This window comes from Rousettus aegyptiacus, unplaced genomic scaffold (genome assembly GCF_014176215.1).
Source record: "Rousettus aegyptiacus isolate mRouAeg1 unplaced genomic scaffold, mRouAeg1.p scaffold_m13_p_4, whole genome shotgun sequence".
Lineage (NCBI taxonomy): Eukaryota > Metazoa > Chordata > Mammalia > Chiroptera > Pteropodidae > Rousettus > Rousettus aegyptiacus.
Window position 1 is genome coordinate 49924091 of NW_023416307.1, and position 12571 is coordinate 49936661.

Consider the following 12571-nt stretch of genomic DNA (forward strand, 5'->3'; position numbering starts at 1 on the left):
ACTCAATATGTTTTGGAGATCTTTCCATGTTAGGACAGGGAGATCTAATATATTCTTTTTAACCGCTATAGTCAGTTTAATAGTATGACTATACTATGGTGTAGTATTTAGCTAGTCTGTCGGTAAAGCTAAATTTAGGTTGTTTTGATTTTCAATATAATCAATAATGCTACAATGAATATACTGGTGCATGCCCCATCCTGTGTGTATAAATGCATTTTAATGGAGTAGATATCAATAAATAGAACTAATATGCAGTAAGATCTTTTTAATTTATAAGGTACTTAAAACTGATTAGAATTGCAATTGTCCAGGTGGCTATATCAATTTATACATTCCACCAGAAAATATGAGAATGTCTGTTTCCTAACACCCACATAAACACCTAAATAACATCAAACTTTTCCTAATAGGCAAAAAAGGGAACAATATTTGCATTTCTCAAATTTCTGGTAAGGCTGAGCATCTCTCCATGTGTTTAATGGTTATCTGCATTTTTTCTAAAAATTACTTATTTTATCCTTTTTCCATTTCTATTAGACCCTTCTTTTTCTTAGTCATTTGTAGGAGTTCTTTATATTTTCTGGATAGTGATTATTACATATGTCACAAATGTTTTCTCCAAGTCTGTCCCTCGTCTTTTACCATTATGGCACACAGAGGTTTTAAATTATGACATGGTCAAATTTGTCAATCTGTTCCTTTATGTCTTTTGCTTTTTTGGTTTTGTGCAAGAATGGCTTCCCTACTCTAAGAACATAACATCTTCTATATTTTATTCTAACTTTTACGGTTTTGTGTTTTATATTTGGGTCATTATTCCTTCTGGAATTTGTTTTAATAAACAGTATAAAGTAAGGATCTATATTTTACTTTTTCGAATAGACAGCTACTTTTCCCAATGGCATATATTGCATAGCCTGTCCTTTCAAAACTTTATCATGTACTGAGTTCCCACATATAAATGAGTTATTTCTAGATTGTCTATGCTGTACCACCAATATACTTGTCTATTTCAAAGTAAATATATAGTTTTAATTACTAAAACTTTGTGATATGGTTTGACATCTAGTAAACCAAATATTCCTTCCTTCACTATCCTATTTTAAACCTGTTTTAGCTGTTCATGCACATGAATTCTACAAAATGACTTCTAGAATGAGCTTATCAGGTTTCATTCAAACTCCTATTGGGAAACTGATTAGGACAGAAACTGGTATATATTAATTTGGGAAGAACTGATTTCTTTCCAATATTGAGTCTGCCTTCTTTCCATCTATTCAGATTTCCTTTAAATATATTTTAGAGTTTTCTATCTTTAAAATCTTCCACATTTTTTTGCTAGGGTACATTCCTGGGTAATTTATGTCTTTGTTGCTTTTGAAAATGAAATCTTCCTGTTTTCAGTTAAATTTTCTAACATGATTTTGCTAGTGCAGGACTAACGTAAGAAACCAACTGGTTTTTCTTGCTTTGTACCCTACCATCTTGTTGAACTCTCCTATTTTGCCAGCTGATTCCCTGGGTTATAATTCATTCTACAGAAGTTATTTTGAAGATAAAAGCAAATTCCAGCTCTAACAGAAACCAAGGAAAACTAATTCTATCCACATTAAAAATGAAGTTTTAAGGGAAAGGCAGAATAAAATCTGATGAAATCCAAAAAGGCATATATCTCCAAGAGGGATTCAGATGACAGGCAGCTACCTCTTCCCACCTGGAAATTCCTCTTGTAGTCTTTTTCGCTGCCAATATTTCACAGTGGTTTTATAACAGAAATTGAACCTCTATGGTATTGGCTTTTGCTGTTATATCTAGAGCTAACATACTATTTGGTCAATCATAAGATAAATGAAAAAACAGGCAGTATGTTAACTTACCTCTACACAAAACTTAAAATGAATGCCTTGGGAATCATAAAATGAAATAATCCGATTAGAGAGTGTCACAGTAATGAGAGACCAGTGAACTTCCAGGTGAATAGGAATTAACAGAAGACTCTTTTTAAACAAATCCACCTGATCAAAAAAGAAAAGAAAAGAAAAGAAAAGAAAAAGAAATGCTGCTATCACCACAGGCTATCCAAATCAACAACAACAAACAGCAGCTTCCATTTCCTGACCTCTGACTTGCTCAAGGTCATAAAACTAGGAAGTAGTGAAGCCAGAATTTGAACCCAGGACTTATAAAGCTCATGCTTGTAACTACTAAGCTAATATACACAATAGTAAAAAAAAATGAAGATGCAGAAAGTAGTATTTTCCATTTAACCTGCTAAACCTGTCCTTATCAACTGCTTAATATGACTTGGCCCCTTCTTTTTATGCTTAATTTCTTGTGTACATATTTGACCTAGACTCAACTCTTATTTAGGAAGGAATCGTGGTATTGGAAAACAGCATAGGCTATAAGGCTTCTATCTTTCTACAGACTCTCTAGATCACAGGCTCTAAACTAAGTCAGGTCAAGTTCAAATCTTGTTGCTTCTACTTATTGGCCAGATGATTTTCATAGCTTCTTTGTGCTTTGATTTCCTCAATACAAAATATAGGTAACAATAGTACCCACCTTATGAAGTTGAGAGTGATAATCTAAAATGCATAAAAGTGCTTAGCACATTATATGTAATAAATCTTAGCTATTATTATTACTACCTGGGATCTCCCAGATGTAAATTTGAGAAAAATATCCCTGATAAGTCTTTACATATTCTTTATATCCTGATTTTCCCTTTATAATCTAGAAATATTTGCTATTCCACTCAAATTCCCAGTTGTGGATGACAAAGTAGTAGGTGCTCAATAAACACTTTGTAAAAGAGTGAATGAATTTATTTTTTCAGGGTTTCTAAAGAGTATTTTAGTGATTCCTAGGTTAAAACAATTACAAGGATATTTTAAACTACATCTGATTCTTAGAAATGTTCTCAAACCTTCCCTATTTTCTGATATTCAGATAATGTCCTACTCCAGATTAATCTTCTACTAGTCTACATGACCTTGGAGCAAAGCACATTAGCACTTCTGCTCTTCAGTGTCTGCATCCATACATCTGGGAGGTAGATAGAAGGAAATATTAGACAGGATTGACAATTGGTCCTTTCCAGTTCAAAATTCTGAGTATCTAAAACAAGGAATCATATTTAAAATGGAATATTACATAAAACAAAATTTATATTCTTCTCAAGAAGGAACTTTTTTCTTAATTATACATATTAGTGTGTATCTTTGCAGAGCTTTTTCTTATTTTTAATATATTATTTTTCACACAAACACATGAGCACACACACAACTTTATATATATAAGAAATATGTGAGACCCATATCTATGTTGCCTACAGGACACTCACTTCCGAACTAAAGACACACACAGTAAAGGGATGGAAAAAGAGACTGGAAATGAAATTCACAGTAGCAAGACAAAATAGACTTTAAAACAAAGACTGAAAGCAGAGACAAAGAAGGGCATTATATAACGATAACGGGATCAATCCAACAAGGGAATATAACACTTATAAGCCTCTATGTGCCCAACATAGAAGCACCAAAGTATATAAGGCAAATATTAACTGACATAAAGGGAGAGACTGACAGTATTACGATAATAGTAGGGGACTTTAACACCCCACATACAACAATAGATAGATTATCCAGACAGAAAATCAAGAAGAAAACACTGGCCTTAAATGATACATTATACCAAGAGTATATATTCATTTCAAGTGCAAATGGAACACTTCCAGGATAGATCATATAGCAGGTCACAGAAGTCTCAATAAATTTAAGAAGACTGAAATCATATTGAACATAGTGTAGTGGTTAGCACGTCTGCTGTACATGCATAAGGTCCTGGGTTCGCGCCCCAAGTGGAGCAACAGATCATACCCTGGGTGTGCAGGCCTCCCAAGTGCACCAGTGCACCAGGGGTGCCAGGCCCCGGGTGTGCCAGGCCCTGAGTACGCCAGGCCCGGGTGCACGCCGTGAGCATGTGGGAGGAGATGCCCCACCTTCAGAGATCCAGTTCTTAAGGGAAAACAACAACATCCATAAGTCAGGGGTGAAAATGGGTGTGTGTTGGGGGCAGGGATGGGAATTAAATGTAGGGAGATCATATCAAGCATAGTTTCTGACCATACAATATGAAACCAGAAATCAATTATGAGACAAAAATGGGAAAACACACACACACACACGGAGGCGAAAAAGCATGTTACTAAATAGCCAATGGGTAAAAGAAGAAATATAAATATTTCTCAAATATATTGTCTCAAAAAATATCTTGACACAAATGAAATAGAAACACGACATTCCAAAATCTAAAGGACACAGCAAAGGCAATTCTAAGAGGGCAATTTATACGAGCCTACCTCAAGAACAAGAAGTGATACCATAAAACATAGATCTGATAGAAGACATATCCAGAAGAACCCAATGATAAGCTTTCTTTACTATAAATCTTTCATTCATATTCATCCATTTTTCTATTGAGTTGGTGGGGTCTTTCTCTTATTGATTTGTAGAAGCCTTTTACACATTAAGAAAATTAGTCTGTGATATGAATTGCAAATATTTTTCCCAGTTTACTATTTGTCTTTTTACATGGCTATTTTTAAATGCAAAATTATTTTACTTTTCATGTAATTAAATTAAGTTTTCTTCATAGCATCTAAGTTTTAACTTGTACACAGAATGGACTTCACTATTTTGAGATTATTTTTTAAAAATTCTCTTACAGATTCTCTCAGCACTTGTTTCATTTTTGTTGCATTCAAATCCTTATTCTATGATGTTGGTGGCATAGTAGTGAGCATAGCTGCCTTCCAAATCCATATTCTATAATTTATCTTAATGTAATCTAATTTAGTAAGTGCTTAATACTATTTTTCATTTTTTCTTTAATGGATAAAGGCATTTGTGGCCATTAACTTTCTCCTTAAAACAGCTTCGCTATGTTCCATTGTGGTTGGTTAAAATGTATTCTCTTTTCCATACCTTTCTATACAGTTGGTGTATAATTTCTTTTATTTCTTTTAGATGCAAAGGTTATATCCAGTAACATGTGTATCTGTTAAATCTTCAAATTAAGATTTAGTCATCTTTATTAAATTATGATCAAGAAATAATATATGTAATAATTTTGTGTCCAAGTATATGATTAAATTTTTACAAATGTTCCTCAGACACAGGAATAAATGTATCTTTTCTTTTTCAGGGGTATAAAGATCTAGTATATATCTATTAAACCAAATACATTGGTTGTATTTTTAAATTTTTATTTATGATTTTTTTTTGTCTACTAGATTTGTCCAACTATGATAGAGGTCTCTCCTATTTCTATTTTATCAAGCTCCTCACGCTTCTGTAATCACTGTTGTATCTTCTATAAATTGAAATGATCACAGTTTATTTTTGACCTTAAATTCTACCTCATCTACTATTAATATTGCTATTCCTTTTTTTAAATTTCCTACTCCTTTCCTCTGGTTTGCATTTGCCTAGTACCTCTTTAACTGTTACTTTATTTTCAACCCTTCTTTTTCATATTATTTTATTTCTTAAGATACAGCATATAGATGAATTTTGTGACTTAATCCAATCGTAATCCAATGGATTATTTCATTCTATTTAATGAAATGACTCACGTACTTGATTTTCGTCCTTTTCTCTCATGCTATTTATTATTCAGATATTTTTCTATGACTGTACAGGCATACTTCATTTTATTGCACTTCACTTTCCCGTGCTTTGCAGACACTACGTTTTTTCAAACTGAATGTTTGTGGCATCCTTGCATTGACCAAGTTTATCAGTGCCATTTTTCCAACAGGCTCATATGATTAGCATTTTTTGGCAATAAAGTATTATTTAATTAAGGTATGTATATTCATTTTTAGACACGATACTATTGCACACTTAATCTACAGCATAGTGTAAATATAACTTTTATATGCACTGGGAAAGCAAAAAATTCATGTGACTAGCTTTATCATGATATTCACTTTATTGAAATGGTCCGGAACCAAACTGACAATATCTCCAAGGGATGTCTATATTTTTCCATGCTATTTATAACTTTTCTCCACTCCACACTATATATGGTGATCTTCCATCATCTACATAACTTTTCCTGGTTAAGGAGCTTCCTATTAAATGGACATATATTTTTAATTCAACCAATCTCCTACTAATTAGTTGTCCTCAATTTTTCTAATATAACCACCACCACAGTCCATCCAGTGGTACAAGCAACATATTTATAAGTCATTTTTCATACTTTCTTCTCCCTCATCCCCAAAATTAACCCATCACCAAATCCGGTTAATTTTACTTCCTAGATCACACTCATATTTGTTTGCATCTCCCATTTCTACAGCTACCATTCTAATCCAAAATAACATCAGTCCACATTGGCCTGCTGCTCTACCCATATCAACTTTGCTCCCACCACTCATTCATCTTCTTCAGTGCTGCTAGAGTAAAGACTAAAAATTGGATGATGTCACCTAAAACCCTTCAATAGATTCCTATACATTTAGGATAAAAGTTTTTTCATTAAATTTATTGGGGTGACATTGGTTAAAAAAATTACATAGGTTTCAATTGTAAAATTATATAATACATCATCTGCATATTGCATTATGTGTGCACCACCCAAAGTCAAATCTCCTTCCATCACCATACATTTGGCCCCCTTAACCCTTTTCTATCCACCCCCCTTCCCCTCTGCTAATGAGTTTTTGTTTGTTTGTTTGTGGCTTTCAGTTTTAGGATAAAATTTAAAACACAGATCTTGAGGCCCTACATCTCTGGATTAGGCCCACTTCATGCCAACCTCTTCTTTGTTATCTGCATTCCAGCTACACTAGCCTTCTCCCATGCTTCTACCACCATAATATAATAATGATTATCAGTTGCTATGTGTTTACTGTGTACTTAGTGGTTTACATGCATTGTTTAATACTCACAACAAACTACGTACTACTGACATTCCTATTTTATAGATGAGGAAACTGAAGCTTAGAAAAATTACATAATTTGCTCAAGGTCTTACAACTAGTTAAGTGGCTGAACTAAAATCTGAACCCAGGTCTGATTCTTGAGTTCATTATATTTGTTTCTTCAGACTTGCACTCTTTAACCACATTTCATTTATCTTGGCACTACTGATGATGCCTTGCACATATTACCTATAGAGCAATGTTCAATCAGGTATTTTTGTATTTTCTAAAAAGTTATTTCCATCCATAACTACTTAAGACAAAACTTATATTTGTTTTGTTCTCTAGTCTTTTATTCCTTCTCATATATTTCAGATATGGCATTCTTAAATTTCTCTAACCTATCCACTATAAAAAATAAAAAATTACATTTACTCTAGACCTATGACTGTGGAATTTGAACTTGTTGGTAATTTTGTCAAAATATCAAAACTTGAAATGGGCTTTAAATTTTTTTTTTTTTTTTTTTTTTTTTTAAGGAAAGGCAACCCTTGGTTGACCACACAGATTGCACGAACCTTGTCAGTTTACAATCTCTTATTTTTTCATTTTTTACGCCTACAGTACCTGGTCTTCCTAGGTGGTCTCCCATCCAAGTACTAACCAGGCCCAATCCTGCTTAGCTTCTGAGATTAGATGGAAGCTTGTTCAAGGTAGCATGGCTGTAGACTTAGAAATGGGCATTTAAAATAATGTTTTTGGCATAGTCAATGAATATATAGAGAAATTAAGGTTAGAAGGGGCTTTAGGGATTATTCTGATTTATAATTTTGTTTTATAAATAAACAATCTAAAAGCCCAGACAAAAGAAGTGTCCTGTCCAAGTTGTGCATTACGCTAATAGTAATGTAGGAATCGTTAACTTTCTGCCCAGTGCTCTGTTACAGCATATTCCAAACAAGTGGACAGACTCATTTTACTAGTGTCTTGTCCTTCAAACAAGATTTAAAACAAATGATAACAAACAACTGTCACATAAGGACTCTGTTTCTAATTAAAATCATATTGATATTAAAGTTCTTATCCTTCCAAAGTGGTTATCATTTGCATTTCAAATTTAGGACACAAAGCAATAAAGAGAATACCTTTTTCGTCCATCTTTTTACTCCATTATATCCTTTGGTTACCAGCTGTCTATGAAAAAAGCTGTTGAAAAAGTGAACCTAGAAGAAACATCAAATATGAGCACCCACATTATATTAGGCTTTACCCAGATTTAACTTCAAAAGAAAATGGAAAGTAAAAATCTTTGAATACAGACAAAAAAGTGAGGGAAAAAATTTTTTTTAAATAATAACCAAAATATAGAAAATACATTAATTGGTTCATAAAATATTTTGTTCCAAATTTTCATTAGAACGACCTTACAGCTGTGGTCTATAATTAGAACTGGAATGGGCAGTAAATAGATTACCTGAATCCAATCAAGTAGAGAAGCGACCTGACAAATCTCTCCAAATAAGGTGATAAAGTTGAAAGAGACTATGAAAGAATGAGGTAATGATTACCTTGAATTCAAGGGATGTTGACTACAAAACTCCATTTGAAGGATGTAAATTTGGAGACTCTTGCTGTCATAACAACTATGAAAAGACCTTAGCGTGATCACTTCTAGCACTGAAAAAATGACTCTGGTCATATGGAGAATCATGTCCTGAATCTTTGGCTTCACATTTCTGGCTTATAAAGTAGTATTGGCTCATCTGAGATAGTAAATTATTGTGGTCTTAACTCAGTAACTTTGACTCAGTTGAAATAATAAAATTGTTCTCTTAGTGCTGAGGTTTTCAGGATGTGGTCACCAGATCGCAGCATCAGTAGGAACATGCTAAAATGTAAATTCTGAGGCTCCACCCCAGACCTACTAAAACGGAAACTCTGAGGGCAGGACTCAGTAATGTGGTTTTATAAATCTTCCAGAGGATTCTGATGCGCCTTTGTTTTGAGAATCATGTAGCTTAAGATATCAATAAAAAAGGGCTTATAGTAGCTACATCTAGAGCTGTAATTCTCAAACTTTGTATGCATCAGAATCTGGAATGCTATGTTAAAACACAAATTGCTGGGTCCCACCTCCTGTTTCTGGTTCAGTGGGTGTGGGTTGGAGTCTAAAAATTGACATTTTTATTAAATTCCCAGGTGATGGCTGATGCTGTTGGTCTGGGAACTGCCTTAGTAAAGTGCCATTTCAATCCAATGAAGGTTTAGAATTAAATAAAAAAGGTAAAGACAGTAAACTATACCCCTGAAAATACTTTTATGTTAAAGATCATGTGTTTAAACTTTCTCATGATTAAGAGAACTTGACATAATAGAAAATCTGACAAATGAGCCTCAGGATTCCAATTTAAAATGCATAACAGATGTGTGATTTTAAGTGCAAAGTTATGACATTTTGTCTATACTGGAATCTGAGATTGGAATCTGAGATTTATTATATTTGCCTGTTTAAATTATTAGACTTATAAAAGTTTATAAAGTACTTGGAAAGGTTTTGCTTGTTGAAATCAAAGGCTGCCCGTCAGGCAATTTGAGCGCCCGAAAATAAAAATTAATATATTAAAAATTTTTAAAGAATTTCAGTATGTAACTACACTTTTAACCCATTTACCATTTAGGAAAAAAAATGTGCAGCTCACTGCTAACATTAATTTAATTTTACATAAACACACTCTTTGAAGCTGAAGCAAATCTGACTGGTTTTCAATGTGAAAACAAAATGTAAAAAACTGTTCTTAAAGTTATTTCTAAACAGAACTCATCCCTAATTCTAAGGTAACAGAAATGTATGCATAAATCAGATTCATCAAACGAATCTTCAGCTAACAACTGTTTAAGAACGATGTTAACATCACACACAGGAAAGCTACTTTTTCTAGGATTTAACATTTCAGCGATCGAAAATTACTATACTTTGTAAATAGAAATACTACTTCTAAAAACAGAATGCAATAAATAGAATGATGTCATTTGTTTCCAAAACTATCGATATACTAGAGTGATGTGAAAATAATAAAAGTGAGATATTTCATGGCAAACTTTGGGAGTAAGGTTAGGACTATAATGTGTGAGTTATCTCAGGGTGAAAACTACAGCTGCAAATGGCAAATGTGTTAAGGGAACTTTATAGTTTAAGAGAGGTTAGTTTGTATTTGAACTGAGTATCATACTAATCCATGATAAATTGATAATAAATACCATTTTACCACCTTTTTAAAGAGAGTAAGACTTAAATTTAAAAGCTTAAAGCAAATAGTCCCTTTTGGTATCTCCCACTAAAACAAAAAGCTTCCTCAAGAAATCAACCAACATTCCCACTCTGAAATAAATAAGCAGGAAACACTGGCATCATGATCTTCTTATGCAGAAGTGATAATTATAGAACATATGCCCAATCTTAACACATGATCGAGAAAAATCTACCCTTTAAAAAAATCTAAGGAATATCAAATAATTGCACAAAGTTTTAAAAAACAAAAACTTCCTTCAATACACAAGGACTCTCTCCTAAAGAAGAGTAAGTTTTCACTTACTTTGTCTGGGACTGCATCCATTATCAGCTCACCATACATATTAATGACCTATAAAAAGTTAACATAAAACCAGCTTACTAACCCTATACAATTCAGAACATCCCACATTCAGAATGATTAACATATTGAAACTGCTAATAGTAATCAAACTTTTTGGATAGTGGAGTTAGTGAATGAGTCACTTGAGTAAGAAATAAAGAATCACTGATTCTAAAAGATACTGACTGTGAAGCCAACTGGAGGTTATTAATTATATTTTACTGTCCAACATCCTCTGCAACTTTTCCATGATGAGAACCTACAATACACTAACCTGGTCATTCAGCCAATTCTGACCATCCAGTGTTGCCAAGTCATCCATATCTAGCATGTGCTTATTGTAGAAGATACGAAAGTTACATTTTTGATGTCTGGCCCGATAGTTTGTTATTTCTCTATTGATAAATGGCTTTCTGAAACAAAGATTTTGAAATAAAAGGTAAAATACATGAGTGCTACTCAATTTATAGCTAAGTATCTATTTTTTAATAGAGAAAAGTTATATATGACGATTCTATTTCGAGGGCTTAACTTAAGCATCATTGACAAACCTATTAGAAAAGTCTTCATTAAAGACATCTTTTAATCTTCCAAGGACATCTTTTTCACTAAGTGGGACCAAACTGCCATACTTCTTCATAACCTCATCTAGGAATCCTTAAATAAAGAAAGAAAAATTAAGATGGAAAAAACATTTTCGGCAAAGTCACTCTCTCAATACTTAACCTATACATAATACCTAACACACATTTAACCTATATTATACATTATACTATAAAGAAAACTTTTAAAATTTATGTAAAATAATAAATGAATCAGGCTCTCACCATTCCAATCTAGAAATGCTTCCTCTAAGGTATCATTTCACATCGGATTTCTAAGTTGATGATGCATTGTTAGAGGGAGAACAGCTACCTAAAACTAAAGACTGACATCTTTCAGTAGCTTAACCTTGGAGAAGAATCCTATCTCCTAAAGAGTGAAATCTAAAGGGCTTAATCACCTGATTAAATGTGTCTATCACATTTAATTTGGTAACTGAAGGAATTCTTTTGAAAATCACAATTTGAGGGAATTGTTGAGATCGCTGTCTAAGTATTATTTGATAAAGGTGTGTAATTTCATGTCTCGCAACAAGGGACAAATTCTAAGGCATTTTTAATGTACAACTTGATAGTTATTATACTGCAAATAATGCTGAAGTTTAACTGTAAAACAGCTGGTGAGATATTTTAAAAGGGGAAATAATTAAAGGATGACTTCTTGGCTAGAATATAGAAGTCTTCAGGTCAATTTAGGTAATATATATATATATTCATTTTAATGGCTTCCAAGAGGATCCACTGAAGAAACATACATACAAAAGCCCTAGGGAATAAGACCAGGACATTATTTCTAAGTAAATACAAAGAAGCCCAGGGAACACTTAGAAGTTCGCAAAAGTGCAGGCATGACTTGCACTATTCAGTGATGCTGAATATGGACAGCAACAGTCTGGCTAACCATCAGTCCGACAGTTAAGTCTACTAGGTTTTGTTGGGAAAAATGAGGACTGTAGCATCTATTTTATCCAGCTCCCTAATTTCAAGAATTGCCTCTGCTACACATTAATACAAAACAGACAGAAAGGACCACAATAAAGTGACTATCCTGAGAATGGACAGTTTTGTACAGGGGAAGGGCAAATAAAGGTGTGAAAACCCTATTTTTCCTCTTGTTAGTCTCCTACCAGAGTGGCTCCCAAATGGAATGGCTTATTACAAGAGCAATGGTTAAAGCATAGTAAATAGGAAAGAGTTGTTTGCTTATGACTGGTTCTAGTCTAGGCTTTAGGTAGAAGAAAGGGAGTCCCATGTTCCAGCTTAATTAGAATAGGAGATAAAGATTTAAGGTTTCAAAACTAGGAATAGGACGTGGTTCCATACTGTAGTGGTTAGTACATCTGCTTTACACACAGAAGGTCCTGGGTTTGCGCCCCACTGGAGCCATGGTCCATAGTCTA

The 12571-nt window shown here is 33.4% G+C and overlaps 1 protein-coding gene and 1 pseudogene across 6 annotated transcripts in view; both read right to left on the bottom strand.

Annotated features, from left to right (window-relative positions):
• The window catches only part of SENP5 (SUMO specific peptidase 5), a 40154-nt gene that overhangs the window by 6491 nt on the left and 21092 nt on the right, over window positions 1-12571 (bottom strand). For all 6 annotated transcript variants that reach the window (XM_016135281.2, XM_016135279.2, XM_016135278.2 and 3 more), the window contains 5 exons: window positions 11121-11226; window positions 10844-10982; window positions 10531-10578; window positions 8083-8160; window positions 1881-2018 (listed from right to left, as the gene is read on the bottom strand). In XM_016135281.2, coding sequence (XP_015990767.2) covers window positions 1881-2018; window positions 8083-8160; window positions 10531-10578; window positions 10844-10982; window positions 11121-11226 — 509 coding nt within the window. The remainder of the gene's footprint in view (window positions 1-1880; window positions 2019-8082; window positions 8161-10530; window positions 10579-10843; window positions 10983-11120; window positions 11227-12571) is intronic.
• On the bottom strand, window positions 7553-7667 carry LOC118602096 (annotated as a pseudogene).